Source organism: Spodoptera frugiperda, chromosome 7 (genome assembly GCF_023101765.2).
Source record: "Spodoptera frugiperda isolate SF20-4 chromosome 7, AGI-APGP_CSIRO_Sfru_2.0, whole genome shotgun sequence".
Lineage (NCBI taxonomy): Eukaryota > Metazoa > Arthropoda > Insecta > Lepidoptera > Noctuidae > Spodoptera > Spodoptera frugiperda.
This window is the reverse complement of record NC_064218.1, coordinates 61,255-82,902: the sequence shown is the minus strand read 5'-3', so window position 1 is coordinate 82,902 and position 21,648 is coordinate 61,255. Positions and strand designations below refer to the sequence as shown.

General features: G+C 39.2%; 1 protein-coding gene across 1 annotated transcript; it reads left to right on the top strand.

Annotated features, from left to right (window-relative positions):
* Positions 1–129: 129 nt before the first annotated feature.
* On the top strand, positions 130–18,163 carry LOC126910848 (protein VAC14 homolog). The gene is given in 14 exon segments (XM_050694735.1): positions 130–482; positions 1,457–1,607; positions 3,846–4,076; positions 4,298–4,515; positions 4,934–5,054; positions 5,169–5,292; positions 5,530–5,762; positions 6,991–7,120; positions 7,963–8,068; positions 9,650–9,824; positions 11,026–11,144; positions 12,694–12,773; positions 13,063–13,181; positions 13,184–18,163. Coding segments are annotated over 14 exon segments (2,049 nt in total). The 5' UTR covers positions 130–381; the 3' UTR covers positions 13,325–18,163.
* Positions 18,164–21,648: the final 3,485 nt, after the last annotated feature.

The following is a 21,648-nucleotide window of genomic DNA, read 5'->3' as shown; positions in this document are numbered from 1 at the left end:
ATACATGCTGATATTTATTGTGACAATAGATAGAATATCAGTACTGTATTTCTATTAATGATTTAAATGATACTTTATTTCTGCACGGTTTTGAAGACGTCATAACTGACTGACATTTGGACATTGTCATAATCATATCAGCATCATCATATATGTCATATCAGCTGTTAATCAGAAATGGGAATATAGTAAATATCAGTTTTAATTATTAATTTACTGTAATACTTACACTGATCAAAAATTATAATATTTAGCACCTTCAAACAGTTTCTCTTACTTATTTCTTTACAATTTGGCAAGAACATTATAAAGTTCAACTAAACGATCAAAGAAGTTAAATGGTTCGGCTTTTCTTCCTGAGACCCGGTAAATAAATCAGAAATGTCCGAGAGAGACTATGCACCACTGAGCATTGCCTGCGTTCGCGGGCTTTGCGATAAAATATATGACAAAAGAAAGTTTGCTGGCGTCGAAATTGAGAAGTAAGTATAGTTTCCTTTCTCGGAAATACTTTTTTGCAATAAATAGAATGTGTCGGTCTCTAGAATAACTTGTATATATGTTAATAAGATGTTTATGTCTATGAACTGTCATATTGTCTTATTACTATATTAATTAAAAGAGGTGTCATAGACTGCATCCTTGCTTACCACCAGACGACATAATGACCAAACACAAACAAATAATTTTGTTCACTGTTAATATTCTCTATAACATCAGTATATAGGCAAATGTGCATATTTTAAGTGTCTATACATAAATGATAAATTGGAATGTTTGCTTGTTATGCACGTCTTGATCCCTTAGTTTAGGTAATTGAAAGGTCTTAATAAAAAACTTACTACTTAATACTTTTATGTTTTTCTTTTTCATATTAATTTATTTATGTTTATTATTTTTTAATCGGTACAAATAAACTATTTTTCTTTCTTTCTTCTTTCTTACTTTTGTGTTACTTTATAATGAGACTAGTATATCCTTTTTTGAATTGACTAAATATGTGCCAGATCCAATCTGAAGCAATTCTCCACTATATTTTATTTATCTTCTTATTCTTTGTTTGTGAGACGATTCATTTGTTTGGTGATCGATTACCAAAATACAAAAACTTGGGATTGTTAAGAGATGATGATTAGTGGGTTTATGGTATTGATTTTTGTACTACTGTTGACTCGATTTATTCCAATACCTAATAATATACTACTAATTATATATTTAATTAAATGATGATTACTGTTAAGTGAATTTAATTAATTGATGCCAGTCTTCTTGATTCAATGTGTGTTGTGATGTCCTTCAAATGTTGTGCATTCATAATAAGATTAATCTAAGTAATTTTGAGTAATGTTTATTATGTAGAACAACTGGATGTCCAAATATGTGACTAAATATGTGAAAAAATAAGTATAATTTCAACACACACATATTTAAATAAGTAATGATGTTGTGCTTATAGGATGGTAAAAGACTTCAGTGATGCAAAGAACACTAGCCAGATAAAGAGGCTGATACGAGTGCTCGGACAAGACTTGATGTCCTCCACTAACCCTAATGTGAAGAATGGAGCTCTCATGGGACTCTCTTCTGTGGCCGTGGGCTTAGGAAAGGTCAGTGATAACATTACTATCCCCATTGAAATTTTCTAGCTATCCACCTTCAACTACAGACCTAAACAGAAGCAGCTAAAGTAGATCAGTTAACATGAACCTTACAACACTACATACTTACAACAATACATACTTACAACACTACATAAAATAATTTCATTTACATCAATAATGTAATAGATAATGAAAGTTGATAATGTAAACATACATTTCAAGCGTTATCTGTTACCACACATATTATATTCCGAATCATAATGTAATAAACGGTGTAGTAACAACAGTCATGTTTTTAGAGTATTCAATCACATCTGAAGAAAACTGGTTAGCAATTAAAAAGTTCCGAAAGTAAAATATATCTACAATTTGGTAGTATTTGTTCTTAATAACTTTAGCCTATTTGTTCTATCCGATGCATTGGTCGCTCCAACACAGAACAATACAGATCATGGACTAGATTTACATGCAGAGCTGTGTTATAGCTTCCACATCTCATGCGCACGCCAGGTTTATAAGACTCCCGGAACTGCGGACTACCTGGCGGGTTACCGGGGCTCGGGATCCAAAAACAAGAATAAGGACTGGGTGGTTTTTGGTCAGTAAGAGTCTGACACTGTCTCTCGCCTCACCCTAGGTGGGAAAGCTCATGGGATGATTTCCCATTAAAAAAGGAGTTTTTAAGGCTCTAATGCTCAGACGAATGAGCGGATCAACGGAATCGACAAGAGCGTTCGCTAGTATATTCTATACAACATTTGTAGCAATGTTTGGTTCTGTGCTTGACTCGGCTCGTTGTTCAATTCGACAAACAAAACCAGCAAATGTGAATGTGTGTTTTGAGTAATGTTTATTATGTAGTAACAACTGGATGTCCAAATATGTGAAAAAATAAGTATAATTTCAACACACACATATTTAAATAAGTAATGATGTTATGCTTATAGGATGGTAAAAGACTTCAGTGATGTAAAGAACACTAGCCAGATAAAGAGGCTGATACGAGAGTGAATGATCAGGTATATAGAAAGTAAGAAATAAATAAATAAAGAAAGACAAACAGTTCATTGGACCGTTACAAAAATAATTAACAGAAAATAATTGATGAAACATATTAGCACCTTTATAGGCAAAGAGACTGAACTAATTTTCAGAGGACCAGTGTTCAGAGAGCTTTTTGGAGATCAACACAAACACTAGCTATACTTTCACTTCACTTTATTATTAATTCTTCCTTGTTCCGCTAGGGGTGCTAGTTGAACTCGATCGACGTAAATTGACTAGAGAGCGCAGTGACTGAGTAATACTGAGTTCCGTAAGCACCACCCTCTCAAGTTCTTGCTTGCAAAGGTTTAACGCTATCACGAAAAGAGTGAGGCAGGGAACTTATTGATATTTTGAAACTTCACAACCGACAGATCGCGACACTTGAACATATTTTTTTGCCAAATCTGACTCTTCCACACTATACCGACTAATAACACATAACGACCGACACTTTACACCACTAAATCTTAACGACAGGACTATACAAAGAAATGCAACAGTTACTTATAACCAAACAAAATGCTTAGAATACATATTACCAATATAGGCCTCAAATTGTTTTAGAAAATACCATTTCTAAACTTTATTATGATCGAGCAATTTTCACTGACACAATTCATTTTAACAGAACAGACATTAGACAGACAGAACACACTTATAGATAAAATAAACAATACTGGATTTTTAATAGACATAGCTGTGCCAAACGCTCACAACTTACAGACCACTATAGCAGAACAACTGGCCAAATATAGGTACAGAGTTGAGAGACGAAATAACCAGATTGTGGCGTTTGTAAAAAGTTGTTATTGTCCCAATCGTTATATCTACCACGGGAGTAAACACCGACAACTTCACCACTCCCTTAAATAAGCTAAATCTGCCCGCTAACACTTACCACCTTCTGCAAAAGGCAGCTATTTTAAATACCTGCAAACTGGTTAGAAAGTTCCTTCAGTACGAGTCGGACCATCCAACACAATCCGCTCACAATTACCGCTGATCAACACTTGGCTCGGCTCGCCGTAATAATAATTTTATGAAACATGTTGATCGGACTATGTTTTCGCTACCGCTCCAAACAGAGGCTGTATGTCCTGTTAAATTAACGCTTGCACTTATGTAGTAGTCCAGTCGCTTGTAACCATCCTTAAGTGTAATACAGCCCAATAATGGGTTTTAATTCGTCTGCGCCAGGGGTGCATCGACTATTTGCCGGAGTTGGTGCATCCGATCGTGGCGTGCTTCAGTGAGAGCGAGTCGCGCGTGCGCTACCAGGCCGCAGAGGCGCTGTTCAATGTTCTGAAAATTGCGCGCGGTGAGGCGCTCGCACACTTCCCGCTCGTGTTCGACGCGCTGGCCCGCCTGGCCGCCGACCCCGAACCGCAGGTCAAGCAGGGCGCCGAGCTACTCGACAGGCTCGTCAAGGTAAACTTTTTTTCGTCCCGAATTTGTCGCCTACCTTATGGGAAGAAAAAAGGAATTTCGAATTCCTATAAGACTAAAACTATCTCAGCGATCAAAAACAGTTGGTAGGTCCTACCTCTTGCACTGTTTGTGCGGCGATGGTTGTTGTCATAAGTTTTTTTGTCAATTAAGATTGTACCGTGCAAGAATGGAACCCGTGACACGTTACGCCGGTTGTCCAGGATATAGTGACGGAGAGCCAGACGTTCGAGCTGGCGGCCTTCATCCCCATGCTGCGCGAGCGCATATACACGCGCAATGCTTTCGGGCGGCAGTTCATCGTGTCGTGGGTGTCGGTGCTGGACGCCGTGCCCGACATCGACCTCATCGTGCACCTGCCCGAGTTGCTCGACGGACTGTTCAAGATGCTGGACGACGCCAACTCCGAGATCAGGAGGATGTAAGCAAATCACTTTGGAAGTTACTATTATATTGTTTACTACCATTTACCGGCCACCTAGCCCGAGTAGAATAATGACTTCTGACACATTTTTGGGGTTTTGTTTCGTTTCTAACTTTTTCTTATTTTTAAAATTAAAAAAGCAGTCTAAGTTACTCCTTAGTACCTACAGCCCCAGCCAATAAAAGCCCCGTCAAAATCGGTCCAGCTATTTTAGAAATCAGCCCGAACAAACAGACAGAAAGACAAAAATTTCAAAAAATATGTTTTTGGTATATGTGTCGTATGTATAATAATATGCATGTAGTAAAACGCGCGGTTATGTCAATATTACAAACAGACACTCCAATTTATTTATTAATCTAGATTTCCATCTGGTACCAGACAACACTTCATTTTGATTTTTATGTATTTCCAGGTGTGACGTACAGTTAAACGAGTTTTTGAGAAGTATAAAAAAGGATCCTTCACGGGTAGATTTTCAAGCTATGATCAACATTTTGATCACGCATGCGCAGTCGCCCGAGGAAATGTTACAGGTTATAATACTAATAATAGTAATCTTAAAAAGTAACATGAATGGTTCTATGTAGTCGCAGCTCATCACAAACGATTTGTTCAGTTGTGTGTGACGACTTCTGCTTGGGTTCCAGCTGACAGCAATAACATGGATCAAAGAGTTTGTGGAGCTCGCCGGCGCGACCATGTTGCCGTACGCGTCCGGCATACTGTGCGCCGTGCTCCCGTGTCTTGCATATTCCGATGAACCTCGGAAGAGTATCCTTTTACAACGAAAATATTATTTTAGATAAAAGATGGACGAATATCTTCTTGAAACCAATCTTTATATTTTTATCTCGCTCATTGTTAATTCGCGCTCATTAAATTACAGCGGCTTATTTGTTATCCACGAAAAAGTACAGGCCTTACAGACACCTCAAATCAAATTATTTATTAAAACTAAATTCATCAGAAGTAACGTGTTTTTCCATGAAATCCTTAACAGTTATTTAGGCATACGTGAGACGGCGGTGATAGTAAACTTCCAGCTGATGAAACTGGTGGAGTCCGGCGAAGGGGGTGAGGCGACGGAGGGGGGCGGCGGTGAAGCGGAGGAGGGGAGCGCGCAACTGGAACTGGACGGCGTCGTGGCCGTGCTCACGCAGATGCTGCACCACAGCTCCGTCAGCACCAAGGTGGCCGCGCTCGACTGGATCCTGCATCTCTACAGCAAGCTGCCGGCCCAGGTACCCGCTGTAACACTACCGAGTGGCACACCCACAACTTCGTGGGTGCGGTGTGTATGTAGTGTGTGTGTGTGACAGATGGTGGCGCAGACGGACAAGTTGTTCGTGGGTGCGGTGTGTATGTAGTGTGTATGTGTGACAGATGGTGGCGCAGACGGACAAGTTGTTCGTGGGTGCGGTGTGTATGTAGTGTGTGTGTGACAGATGGTGGCGCAGACGGACAAGTTGTTCGTGGGTGCGGTGTGTATGTAGTGTGTATGTGTGACAGATGGTGGCGCAGACGGACAAGTTGTTCGTGGGTGCGGTGTGTATGTAGTGTGTATGTGTGACAGATGGTGGCGCAGACGGACAAGTTGTTCGTGGGTGCGGTGTGTATGTAGTGTGTATGTGTGACAGATGGTGGCGCAGACGGACAAGTTGTTCGTGGGTGCGGTGTGTATGTAGTGTGTATGTGTGACAGATGGTGGCGCAGACGGACAAGTTGTTCGTGGGTGCGGTGTGTATGTAGTGTGTATGTGTGACAGATGGTGGCGCAGACGGACAAGTTGTTCGTGGGTGCGGTGTGTATGTAGTGTGTATGTGTGACAGATGGTGGCGCAGACGGACAAGTTGTTCGTGGGTGCGGTGTGTATGTAGTGTGTATGTGTGACAGATGGTGGCGCAGACGGACAAGTTGTTCGTGGGTGCGGTGTGTATGTAGTGTGTATGTGTGACAGATGGTGGCGCAGACGGACAAGTTGTTCGTGGGTGCGGTGTGTATGTAGTGTGTATGTGTGACAGATGGTAGCGCAGACGGACAAGTTGTTCGTGGGTGCGGTGTGTATGTAGTGTGTATGTGTGACAGATGGTGGCGCAGACGGACAAGTTGTTCGTGGGTGCGGTGTGTATGTAGTGTGTATGTGTGACAGATGGTGGCGCAGACGGACAAGTTGTTCGTGGGTGCGGTGTGTATGTAGTGTGTGTGTGTGACAGATGGTGGCGCAGACGGACAAGTTGTTCGTGGGTGCGGTGTGTATGTAGTAAGTATGTGTGACAGATGGTGGCGCAGACGGACAAGTTGTTCGTGGGTGCGGTGTGTATGTAGTGTGTGTGTGTGACAGATGGTGGCGCAGACGGACAAGTTGTTCGTGGGTGCGGTGTGTATGTAGTAAGTATGTGTGACAGATGGTGGCGCAGACGGACAAGTTGTTCGTGGGTGCGGTGTGTATGTAGTGTGTGTGTGTGACAGATGGTGGCGCAGACGGACAAGTTGTTCGTGGGTGCGGTGGGCAGCCTGACAGACGCGGCGGACGACGTGGTGCGTCGCGCCCTGGCGGTGTTGGCAGAGCTCTGCTCCTGCGCCGCAACGCCGGCGCCCGGTACTCTTTTTTCTTTTAGTTACTAAATTTTTCGTAGTGCCTTGTACGCTGAGTCTACTCAAATATTGATCAATAATGACTAGATAATCAATAATGAATAAATATTGATAATAATGACTAGCGTTAGCTCATTAGCTGGATCAGTCTACTCAAAAAGGTATTGCGAATTTCCATTTGGGATAAAGCAGATGTTTGTGACATATTATTATGTAATGTATAGCTGCCGTACTCTGAGCACTATTCCAGCGTCATTATTTACATACTGAGAATTTTTATCCCAATAATTCTTTGCCTGAATGCCCTTTTTTAATTAAACGCCAGACTTGTGTGTAGTCAGTCAAGAATCACAATTAGTAACAAGTGGTGGTCGCAATAATTGGATTGCAACAATATGGATATCCACTGATTTTTGAAATTGTTTTTTTTTACGAAACGACTTTATAAGTATATGCATACACAAAAAGTAAATAAATATAAAAAAATCCCGCTTAAACCCTCAGAAATTGTCACATGATTATGACCTACGCACTGAAAGTTTGTGTGGCTATAGGGATCAGGATTAAATGTGAAACAGACTGTGTGACCATGATTCACCCAGATTATGGTCTGGGACACAGGCTACTTTTATTCCACGGGAACGCGGGCGTAGTGGCAGCTACACTTTGTTTAGGAGCCTTTAATCACTCGGATTCTAAGATTTCTAAAATCAAATCGTAACATTTCATATCGTAAGGATATCAATGTCCAATATCCATGGTGGCGCTAAGCCAAACAACTAAACCAGTTTAGTGGCAAGGGAAGGTACGCCGAATACATGAGTATATTTAGTGAGATGTGGGCAGGTGACCTGGAGTCCAGTCCCTACTACTACAAGTTCCTGCAAGCGCTGCTGCGGCTGCTGGCGGCCGACGACAACCTGCTAGAAGATAGAGGCGCCTTCATCATCAGGTAACTGTTCATGTTATAGACCCACGCCACGATATTGTTCAATTACACATGGTGTCCCAAAACTCTACGACATAACATGATCAGGTTATAGGCCTTCTTATGACGGCTCTGGGAGAAACAAGGGTTTTAATTTCTATTGTTGGTTTAAGTAATAGAAGAAACCCGACCTATCTTGTAATCAGACTCTCCTCGTCATATTTTCAACAACCGCGACCATCATTTTTCAAATATTTCTGATTTCTTTTTTGCATGAATAACCTGAATAGTGCTGCCATCTTCTACAATCTCTAAAAACCTAAGAATAATAGTAGTATTTTAACAAATACCACGTAAATATACAATTTTGTTAAAAAAAATCTCCACACTTTACCTCACCATAATGTAAAAACATATGAACAAGCCAATAGCATTTCATTTATACAATTGGTGCATCTAACCAAGATTCCCAAACTGTATAATACTCCAAGAAAAGTTTTCCGCCATGCGTGGTTATGCAAAATAAAACTATGACATAAAAAATCTGCTATAGGTAGACCTGGTTAGGTACATAGAGCTGCTCACACAGAATTTAATACTTGATTAATTAATATCATTATTTATTTTGTTCGAAAATTCCAATTTTTAAAGGGGATTGACCAACTTGTATGGGACTTTGGCTATTTTTAAACAAGCACTTCAGCTAATATGTTTTATTTAATAGTTCATATCAGTAAGAATGAAGATACAAACTTAGTTTTGTATCAAGATTTATATTTAGATATTTTTTTACATTTTATTGAAACTGGTTATGCATGAAATAAAACATTTTTTTCTATTAAAATTTATTATTAATCCGATTCATATGTAATTAAAATATGGTCAAGGAACTCGGACGGTGGATTAATAATTTTCTGGTACCTTGCCCAGCTCAAAAACCGAATAATAGTCATTATATGTGCACAGCAACCTACTGTTCTACGACCCACCATGCAGTTGCAGCAATATTGTTTTATGGCTGTCCTGCCTTCGGTGTTATTTTCATATAATATATATACAAAATATGTTTTCCTACTAATGTGTCTATTTTGTATTTTCCCACGCAATTAACTGCAGTTGCAACACTCACAATGCAAAAGAACAAAGCGAATAATATCTGTCATTTTGACGAAAAACACAACAGATTGACAGCAAATTCGCAGCACTAAAGTCAAATTCAAAGCCAACTACTACAAAGACTTGGTCTTATCATAACAAATACCAATAAAAAATCGATTTTTTATAGTGCTAATTTGTACAAAGTTATTAGCATCAGACATTTACTAAAATATAAATAATATTATTGGTAAATTACATTTTTGTTGAGCAGCCTGTATAAAAATGACCAGCTTTGGACAATCTCCTTTCGGTTTTCGTTGAAATATTTTGTTGTGTTTTGCTTCTGTGGACGAGTACTACGTGTAGTTTCATTTAAATCTTATGAGTGATTCCATACTGTATAAGATCTGATATATTTATTGTAGTATTTCATTTCTTGAAATGGGATAGATCGATTTTGTGATATTAGTATAACGTAGATGAAGGTATGTACCGTGGTTGTGGCAGACAGCTGTGCATCCTGCTGAACGCGGAGGACATCTACAAGGCGCTGGCCAACATCCTGCAGCACGAGCGCAACCTGCGCTTCGTGGCCACCATGGTGGACATCCTCAACACCATCCTGCTCACGTCGGCCGAGCTCTACGACCTGCGCCTGCAGCTGCGCCACTTCGACAAACCCGTGAGTACCTCCATCTACCGGCACTAGGACACGCTACAGCTCGCGCGTCGCTAGTGTAGTGTACGTGTTGCCGTGTTGCAGGCGACGCGCGAGCTGCAGCGTGTCGCTAGTGTAGTGTACGTGTTGCCATGTTGCAGGCGACGCGCGAGCTGCAGCGTGTCGCTAGTGTAGTGTACGTGTTACCATGTTGCAGGCGACGCGCGAGCTGCAGCGTGTCGCTAGTGTAGTGTACGTGTTACCATGTTGCAGGCGACGCGCGAGCTGCAGCGTGTCGCTAGTGTAGTGTACGTGTTGCCATGTTGCAGGCGACGCGCGAGCTGCAGCGTGTCGCTAGTGTAGTGTACGTGTTGCCATGTTGCAGGCGACGCGCGAGCTGCAGCGTGTCGCTAGTGTAGTGTACGTGTTGCCATGTTGCAGGCGACGCGCGAGCTGCAGCGTGTCGCTAGTGTAGTGTACGTGTTACCATGTTGCAGGCGACGCGCGAGCTGCAGCGTGTCGCTAGTGTAGTGTACGTGTTACCATGTTGCAGGCGACGCGCGAGCTGCAGCGTGTCGCTAGTGTAGTGTACGTGTTACCATGTTGCAGGCGACGCGCGAGCTGCAGCGTGTCGCTAGTGTAGTGTACGTGTTACCATGTTGCAGGCGACGCGCGAGCTGCAGCGTGTCGCTAGTGTAGTGTACGTGTTACCATGTTGCAGGCGACGCGCGAGCTGCAGCGTGTCGCTAGTGTAGTGTACGTGTTACCATGTTGCAGGCGACGCGCGAGCTGCAGCGTGTCGCTAGTGTAGTGTACGTGTTACCATGTTGCAGGCGACGCGCGAGCTGCAGCGTGTCGCTAGTGTAGTGTACGTGTTACCATGTTGCAGGCGACGCGCGAGCTGCAGCGTGTCGCTAGTGTAGTGTACGTGTTACCATGTTGCAGGCGACGCGCGAGCTGCAGCGTGTCGCTAGTGTAGTGTACGTGTTACCATGTTGCAGGCGACGCGCGAGCTGCAGCGTGTCGCTAGTGTAGTGTACGTGTTACCATGTTGCAGGCGACGCGCGAGCTGCAGCGTGTCGCTAGTGTAGTGTACGTGTTGCCATGTTGCAGGCGACGCGCGAGCTGTAGCGTGTCGCTAGTGTAGTGTACGTGTTGCCATGTTGCAGGCGACGCGCGAGCTGTAGCGTGTCGCTAGTGTAGTGTACGTGTTGCCATGTTGCAGGCGACACGCGAGCTGTTCGTGTCTCTGTACGCGTGTTGGTGCCACAGCCCCGTGTCTCTGCTGGCTCTGTGTCTACTCACCCACAACTATCACCACTGCAACACGCTCATTGCCTCCTTGTATCCTTTTTTAAACAAAGCTCTAAAAATAAAATACATAGTCAACCATTGAGTTAAACCTATAGAGAAGCTCTAACTCCGTCACCGCACGTCAACAAACATGGAGCCAGTTTTGACATTAGTAGTTCAAAGCCAGGTGCTTTGAACTACTACTCAAGACATTTTCATGTCTTTAGATATAATTATATCTGTGTATATATATAAGTCGTAAGAACTACAACCGCTTAGATAACACAGAGATAGACGTATCCATGCAAGGAACAGGGAGTGATGCAGATATGTCAATAATAAACGACAAAAATGTATTAAACACTAAATATATCTGTTGAAAGTATTTTACTGACCAAATATAAGTTATACCACATACTAAAACGAGTATTAACTTACAAATTGGTTATAAATATTATTAAAATATGATGAACATTAATGACGTTATTCCTCATAAGCCAAGAAATTGTTTGACCTATAAGTATACATTTATTATATTAACCTTATAATTTCTACTCATTTGTTACAGTTTGCTAGATATCAAAATAAACTTATTAATGCAGAATAATTTATTTATTTATTTATTTACTACTACTACTAAACGTATTAGAACATGTATATACGTTTAGTACGTACATGTTGTAAATTATTCTGCATTCACATACAATCAATCAATTAAACAAAGAAAATAACAATAATAATACAATTATTTATAATATTTCATTAATAATCTTATTCTTATTGCAGTTATATCTTTAATATTACTTTTAAATTTATTCAATAATAATACTATGATGTTTTCTAATTATTTTTCCACGAATGCGGCATGGGTTTTGCACTTTTTGCCAAGTAATCTTGCATTATTCGATATTGTATTTCTTATTATCCTTAACTTATAAAATAAAATTTAAAAGTATAAAAAGTAAATCTAAATACTCAATCGTGAACATAGAGTATCACTCACATAACTCTTTCACTCATGAATTCATTATTTTTACAGCGCTTTATTCGGTTCGGCGCTATATCGAACACTCAATTGACAATATAAATGTATGTTATACAATGTTGTACGGGTGATGCGACTCTTTAGGTCTATCTCAGTGGTCTCACTGAGTGCGAGTTATTCATCATTACAAATGTGTTAATCCATACTAGAGGTATGAATGCGAGTGTGTGTCTGTTTATTTGTCTGTCTTTCACGACGCGACGAATTGATGTGATTTTTTATTTGAAAATAGTTAAAGGGATAGTGTGTGACATAAGCTATCTGGTTACTTTTTGTCTCTTTCTAACCCACCACTTGCTTAAAATGGGGGGTCGGTGTGTGTGTGGAGCATTCCGCAATTTTCAAGGTAGAAAGCAGTGATCTGCGTGCGCAAACCACTATTTGTGCCTTACAATAAATCGTGTATATTTTATCTTTTTGTAAATCCAACCTCATTCCCCTAAAAAGCCTGTCACATTTCCCAATGGGTTTGAGTTAACTGTATTCCTAGTATAGTTTAAACAATGACTGTGTGTTAGTTCCAATATTATAAATGAATCCTTGACAATGAAACAGCGGTGATTTAGAGATCACAGTGGACTTCTTGACCGAAGTGGACAAGTTGGTGCAGCTTATCGAGTCACCGATATTTGCATGTGAGTGTCTGTCGGAGCTGGTTTGTAACCAATAGTATTGTTTGTAATATACGTATCATATTAGCCATACTTCTCCCGCCGCGCTGCGCCGCCTGCGAGTGTCTCGCGTCTTTGGTCAACGTTCAACACAGCAGTTCAGTTGCTGTTTTGGACATTGGTGTAAGGCGCGGATACTGTACGACAACGAACGCAGTTCTGTAACATCAGGCGGGTGAAACGATCCGAGCGACGACGTTCGCTCGTAACCCAATGTGGCTAGTTCCGTGGCTGACGGCGCGCGTGTGTGCAGACCTGCGGCTGGAGCTGCTGGGCGCGGAGGCGGGCGCCCTGCGCGGCGCGCTGTACGGCCTGCTCATGCTGCTGCCGCAGAGCGACGCCTTCCACGCGCTGCGCGCGCGCCTGCACGCCGCGCCCCCGCCGCGCCCGCGCCCGCGCCCCCGCCGGCGCCCGACGTGCCGTTCCCCGAGCTGCTGCAGCAGTTCGCGCGCGTGCAGGCGGCGCACCGCGAGTACCGCATGCTGGACCGCGGCCGCGGCAAGCTCGCCTCCTAGCGCGCTGCTGCGGCGGGACCAACCAAACATACCTTCTCGAGCAATGGCTGCTTCGTAAAGAACCACGTGCGGTGTGCATACATCTCACCATCTGTGTACTGGATACTTTTATTGGACTTCGATCGACTTTCCACTACTTTTCTTCATTAAGGTATGGCATGGTACTTCTTCATTTAAAAATATTGCCACTACTGCTCTTGATACAGAGTGTCCCAAAAACTCAACGATACAATTTGGCCCGGTGATAAATAGTGCTGCCATCTGCTACAATCCCTAAAAACCTTAGAATAAAGGTAGATTTTCCTCAAATTTCAAACAAAAATGAAATTTTATCAAAAAATCCAAAGATTTGTACTTCCTCTCTATTTTATCTCACCATAGTGTAAAAACATTAGTTGAAAATGTCCCGACGGGGGTTTCTCAGAGCCGCCATGAGAAGGCATATCACCTGGTCAAGTTATATCGTTGAGTACGAATATCTTATAATCTATTATTAGTTATAGTCGGCGCAATCTAAGAGGTCAACTCTGACGTTTGTGACTGTGCTTGGACCAATTGTATTCATAATATTGATTCATTACTTCGTTACTATACACTTTCATAATGGATATTGCGGCGACACATGACAAGTGACAGATTACAGAAGTCGCACATAGATGATCGACAAAACAAATCAACGGACCACGTCATAAATCTTACATCGCATATATGATGTTCACATGCGAATAAACATGGATAGAAAATCTCAACGAACAACAGTTGGGCAGAAAGCCCGCCAGGCACGATCACTTCGCCTGGTCGGAGAATCCTCCTTATCTTAGGGAATTTTACGCTATGTTGTCATTTATAAGCATCAAATTTATCTTTATCCACTCTAACGTCCGGCCCGCGCGACCGTTTATCTCTCTAACGTCCAGCCGCGCACGGCATCCGAACCGCGCGCGACTCGCAAGTTCGTCGTAACAAAAAACCTATATAGCTACTGAACCGTAATGCCTAGAATAAAGAAAAGAATACCAAAAAAAAGATAGAAAAATACTCTACAATCTTAACGATTTTTTTAAATCTTTAGTTAATCTTTAAAATACAATAAAACGGGTTAAACATGAAACACAGAAAAAAAAACAGAATTATTTCTACCTTTTTAGAATATACGGCACAACTATTGCATATTTTATCAATAAAATATTTTTACAACAAACTAGACTCATTACCCTTTCTTTTGATGTATATATGATTATATTCGGTTAACTCTAAGTATTGTAATTAAATCGAAAGAAAACACTACTCGTAATTTTACACATCAAAAAACCTGAGGAACACATTGACATTATTATGGAATCTTCAATGAATTTAGTATATTTCTCTTTGAAAAATGTATTATTTTGCTTATTACGAAATGTATTTTGATATTTTATATACTATTGTAATGCAAAGTATGTAAAATATGTATAAACAAAACTAAAAGTGGCCAACACCATACGACCGGCCATTTTTTTCGAAACAATCGTTTGAAGTTAAAATTAGACTAGATTTATCAGCTAAAACTGTGATATTTATACATCATCGTAAAGCACAAATCTTCTAGTTTATTTTGATGTATAACACTTGCAAGATAAATTAAACAAAACTGTAGTATTTACGACATAATTGTTGGAACTCACAAAAACACTTCAAAAACGAGTCAACTAACTTTAAAAATTTATATTTTGTTTGTCAAAGCATATTACAACGCCATGTCTTATTTTTTCGTCGAACAATTTATTCAGCTGTATAGATAATCAGTCAAAACTCACCAAACAAGACCGTATTTTAAACTAGAGGGAGTTAAACAGAACTAGTCGCTTTGGATACTATAGTATCCATGGACGTATGACGCTCCTTTTTTTTTGGATACCGTGCTATCCATGGACGTTAGAGTGGTTATATAGACGAATGATACATAATAATATACTAAGAGGCCGCCATTACAATCATTCAGGGGCCTTAGTCTGCTATTACAATTGTGTCAGAATGGTCGATCATTGAGCAGTGCAAGAGGGACGGAGCTATACCACCTACATCTATGTACTTCGACCATAGATCGACTTGGATTTTTTTATAGATTTGTAGACTTGTAATATTGAATATTAAAAGATAGAATATCTAAATCGATAGGTACACATTAATTGTGGCATAATTTAATATACGATCAATCTTTCTTATTATGTATAATGTGAAAGATTTCCAATGATCCAGTAATTACAAACTCTAATTATTTTTACTCGATATGACTTAGAAAGGAATCGATCATAAACACCAACCGATCTACCTGTCACTTCATGTCAACTGTCAGAGTTGAATTCTTAGATTGTGCGAACTATAGTTGTAGTTCATCACTAAGGAAATATTTGAAGCTTATACTACTACATGTTAAGTCGATATAATTTATTCGAGGATTATACTCACTGTGTAAGAGTTCTTTACGAAAAGAGTATTGTTTCAGAAAGTATTTAAAATTGTGTAACAGTGATATTAAGGATTCAACTTCGTTATAGTTTGTTGGTAAATAATAAATCCGTTATTTTTGCGGATTGTCTGATTTCGCATGATGGCGCAAATGGTTTAAAACTACTTTTAGAAACCATCGATATATTTCTGTATTCCGTGGATGCATCGATCTAATGGAAAACAATTTAGTGTGAAATGTTATTTTGATAACGAGTATAAACTTGAAATAATTATTCGATCGATACTTTACGAGATATTAATTAACTACAACTGTCATCCGCCGACAAAATCACGGGTTTCTTATTTGCCAATTTTTTATATTATTATTATTACGTACCATGCGTATTATTATATTTCTCATTTGTTCATAAGATTAATACGAGGGTTCCCGAGTAAGCATTATAAAATAAAGCTGTACAGATACCTCAGTCCGTAGTATTTATGATGGAACTATGTACATACAACCTGTGATACAACTGATAAATAGACCGTAAGCCGGGTACCATATTTTGTCGGTTATTCTGGCTCAGTTGAGAACTTGTCTAGCGGTTGAGAGAATCGTTTTATGAACTCTTATGGACGTCAACTGCGGCGCCTGCGGTGGGTTGGGCAGTGCAGGCAATGCAATGCTTCCAAACATTTTTATTTTGTTTCTCTATCTGTATCAATCGCTGTACTGGTTCTCAACTGAGAGGAAATTTGTTACGAAAAGCTGTTGCTGGCTTACGGTCCAAAAGGAGAATGCCCAAAAATCTAGAGTCGATTCTGGCGGCACATACTGATTTATTGTTTTGTTATTAATGAAAGAAATGAAGAATACAGATAAGGACATTTACGACAAACATAAAGATTTTCCAAGATAATTATACATACCACGATGTAGTTTTGTTTAAAGAAACCAGTTTAAACCCACTGTCAACTCTGCGGATAGATCATACAAGCGAGGTCATGATAACTTGGGACTGATTGGTACTATAGTTGGGTCATTACAAACGTGCGAACTGTCACGTCAAAGGAATGTGACAATGCAGCAAAACTCGTTACCGATAAAGGGATGCTCGGCAGGTAGCTGGTCGCTATTAAATATTATCGCAACAAAGTCAAATGTAGGTGTTTAACTTAAACTTCTAAACTGTGTTAGTTAATCGATTTTATTTATTCAGTCGCTTTAATGTTTTATTTTTTTTTTAAATTATTGTATAATTTTTTAACAAGTACACTGCACTTACACGGCTTTTCAATAAAATACATCCTAAAAAATATTTTGCATTATTTCTTGAACATTTCCTTAATTACCTGCTAATGACTATCGACAAATCCCTTCTTTGTTGTTACACACAACACTAGCAGTGTGAGCGAAAGTACCGATAATATATGCCCATATGCGTAAGCGAGAGTTCTGAAAAAAATGGCTTATGACTGAGTTCGCATGTTCGTAATGGCCCAACTATAGGTATGTATACTCAACCTGACACACATAAATAATTTTAATCGATTTTGGGATATTTCTCCATACTTTTTTATTTTTATTCTCCTTTATCACAAATACATTTTTTTTAGAAGTAAATGTTAAAAATCTAAATTGTACATAAGTAATTCAATAAAAAAAAATGTATAATTATTGCATAAGATGAAAATAAACAACTGTGATCTGTGTAAACTGTGAGTAGTGTGTCAAAGCCGCCGAGTTTTGTATTATGCTAATATTACATTTTGTTTATTCTCTTACTTGGATGCATACATAGTCATAGTACAGACTACCTAACTGCCGAACTCAGAGACATTTAATGATTATTTAAACTATTCCTAAGAGCTCCACGACGTCGTGCATGGTGATGTGGACAGGTTCATACGTCAATCTCATTGAAGATACGGACCGCACGAGGCGTATTCTGCTTCTGCTATTGTTAAAAACACGGAGACAGAGGTTGAAGAAAAAAAGATACGAAATGACAATACTGGGTGCACCCATATCTTACAATTATGAGTAGTGATAGTATTCACTAGAGCGAACGCATCGAGCTACGTCGGCTTACGACGAAGTGCCGTCCCACCGCGACGGCTCCGTAGCATGCACTAGAACGACGCAGTAACGTAACGCGGCTCGCACCGCTCCACGTTGACGACCACTTGGAGATGGACAAGCCCTTAGTAACGACTTTGTTCCGAAAAAAGGATTCGTTTAAGTAACAATTAGATGACTGAGTAAAGCGGTAAATGTTATAATTATAAAAAATGAAGCAGATGCCAAACTGTGCAGCATCTAGGTAATGAACATTCCATTGGTATATTGTGTATAGTGTTACAACATGTATTACCGGTTACAAATAAAGATATAAATAAAAAGATTGTTATGTATTTCGACTTCCTTGTCAAAAATAAGGACTATGATCGAATGAAGGAAACCGATGTATTCATATTCAGAAGAAATAAGTTCGCGCGACGTACTTTCACATTTAGTCGAGTCAGTAATCGAGTCTGCTTGGGAGGAAGTTAACGAATACAATTTTTATTAGAAACAAATTGAGAGTCGTTGTTTCGCTGTGGAGTGAGGTTCCCGGAGGCCGAGTCCCTGAAAGGTCCACAGGTAGCGCCGGTTGTTTACCATCAGGAGATTGGCCTGCTTTGATTATTTTCTAATACAAAATAAGCATTGTTCTTTGATTGCTGATAAGAGATTAATTTCGACAAGTTTTTTTTTAACGACGGCATTTGCGGCAAGTTACCAAAATATAGGTTATAGCTTTTGCCCGCGACTTCGTCCGCGTGGTTGGTGGTCAAAATTAAAACGCCTTCTACCCTTTTTATTCGCTATAGGTAAGCCTATGTTCTTTCGTTCCCCATTAAGTGTCTAAATACAAAGTTTCACTGTTACAACTTTAAAAATGACGAATTTCCATATGATCATTCATCCCCTATTTTTACCCACTCTCCCCTATGTTACAGTTTTAAAAATGGCGAGTTTCCATATGACCATTCATCCCCTATTTACCCACTCTCCTATTTTTTTGCAATAAAAAGTAGTCTATGTTGTTTATTCTATCTTTGTACCAAAGGTCAATGGGCAAAATGTATGGGAAAAAAACCCACGGCGGACAGAAATGAAATTATCGGGATATATGAATAAAATGTGTCTAGTTTATCATGGTAAGGGTCGCTTTCTTGTGGGATGTGGGAAAGTGGAGAAAAATAAATTTTAACATAATTATTTATTCGGCGTGATTAATATCCTTAACATAATTCGCATAGAGCTGAAAAATGGCATAGACATTAAGTACACCATTATAAACAAAATGTCAAAAATCCCCATCGATCTCACTTTTGGTAAAAAAAATATTCAAGGTTAAAAGGTCAAAATTATGGTTTTTTCCATTTTTCTCGAAAACGGTAAGTTCTGTCGTTAAAATATGTTGGACACAGTTGTAGATCATACAATTTTCTACAAAAATGGTTTATCATTTTTAGTCTTACGACTTTTCATTCGTGAGATATCAGGGTTTTAAATAAATAAATAATAGTTTACAAAACTCAATGAGTTTGACTCGCTATCTCCCGCGCGATTTTACCTGCTCCTATTGATTGTAGTTAATAAATGGACTATTTAACACAAAAAGAATAATTCGATGCAGGTCAATAGTTCTTGAGATTAGCGTGTTCAAACAAATTCTTCTGCTTTAAATATTAGTACTACTTCCGCACAGTTTTATCTGCTACTCAACTTCTATTAATTGTAGCGAGATGTTTTATAGCGTATAGCCTTTATCGATACAAGGACTTATTCAACACAAAAATAATAATTTAGTGCGAACCAGTAGTTCTAGACATTAGTGCGTTCAAACAAACTCTTCAGCTTCAAATAATAGTAAAATTCCTGCTTGGTCTCATCCGCTGCTCGGCCCCTGTTGACCGTCGCGTAATATTTTATAGCTTAACCTTCCTCGATAAGTAGACTATCCAAAACCAAAAAAAAATCGCAGTATTAGTTCTGGAGATTAGCGCGTAAGTACCACTTCCGCGGTTTTACTCGCTGCTCAGCTCCTAGTATATCATCATAGCGTGATGTTTTATAGCCTATAAGCTTCCTGGATAAATGGATTATTCAACATAATATAATAATGGTCTATAAGTACTGAGCAGAGCGATTAAAACAGCGCCGGAATACTTAGTAACTTAATATATAAGCTAAAGAGTTTGTATCTTTGAACGCGCAAACCTCCAGAACTACAACATCGAATCGAATTATTCCTTTTGTGTTTGATAGTCCATTAATTAAGGTGGGTTATCATTTATGAAACATTACGCTATGCTTAATAGAAGGCAAGCATCGATTAAAACTCCGGAGAATTAGTACTAATATTTTAAGCTGAAGAATTTATAGAACACGCTAATCTCCAGAACTAGTAGTCCGAATCGTTTTTTTTTTGTGTTAATTATTCCATTTATCGAATTATGCTATAAGCTGTAAAACATCATGCTACCTACAATTAATAGGAGCCGAGCAGCAGTAAAACCCCGCGAGTATTATATAAAATACGTTTTATTTCATTAAAACCGCAATATCTCACGAATGGAAAGTCGTAAGGGTAAAAGTGATGAACCATTTTTGTAGAAAATTGTATGATCTACAACTCTGTTGAACATATTTGTACATTAAAACTTGCCCTTTTCGAGAAAAATACAAAAAACCGTAATTTTGACCTTTTGACCTTGAATATTTCATTTGGTAAAAGTCGAATCGATGGGGATTTTTGACATTTTGTTTATAATCATGTAGTTAACATCTATGCTAATTTTCAGCTTCATTAATCGATTTGGGAAGTATGTCAAAGTTGCGACTTAATTTCGTCTATTTTTGGTTCTAACTTTTTTGTCCCATGGATTAAAAAAATAATAATCATACCTAATGTTAAAAAAATTTATACTCTTTCATTTGATAACATTTTCATTCGTGTCCGCGACCGGGTCGGATTCCGCCCAATGACCTTTCATCAAAATGTTCGGTTTACTGGTTTAGGCGTAACGGCGTAAGCGTAACAGACAGACAGACAGAGTTACTTTCGCATTTATAATATTAAATATGAGCCTCGCGGGTACCTTACTCATAGATCTAAACACCCCTCTCCCGCACGCGCACCCCTGGCCTTGGCGACGTCCACTTCGCAACGGGCCGTGCAGCAGAAATCGTAATATTTTAATTTGACCACAACTTCAAAACCAAACGTCCAATTTTAATCATTCAAAGACCAAATATTATCAACATAAACTGTACTTATTGATGAAATAATTTATTTTGATAAGGATTAATAGCATGAGTAAAATAAACGCGTTTAAATGTAGTCCAAAAAAAAATCAAGATTTTTAAATAAACATGTGGTTGTTGTGCCTCACTCGACATAGATAGGTATAGTGTGTCGCGGACTTTTTTGTAGATATTTATAAGATCTACAATTAACTTTAACATTTTATGGTTCTATCTTTTGTAGTTTAGGCAGCGTACGCAAAATAAGTAACTTCTTTGGTTGTTTTTTTCAGTTTGTGTCCGAAAAATCCAAATATCTCACGGAACCCTATTTTTTTCCAAAATAAAATATAGCCTATGTTACTCGTGGATAATGTAGCTTTCGAATGGTGAAAGAATTTTTAAAATCGGTCCAGTAGTTTCTGAGCCTATTCGTTACAACCAAACAAACAAACAAACAAACAAACAAACAAAGTTTTCCTCTTTATAATATTAGTGTAGATTAACACTGACTGTACTGAATAACAATATTCAGTACATAGAATACAGATTCTATATAGCTGTAGAGTAGATCGTTCATTTTCCACGAAGACTG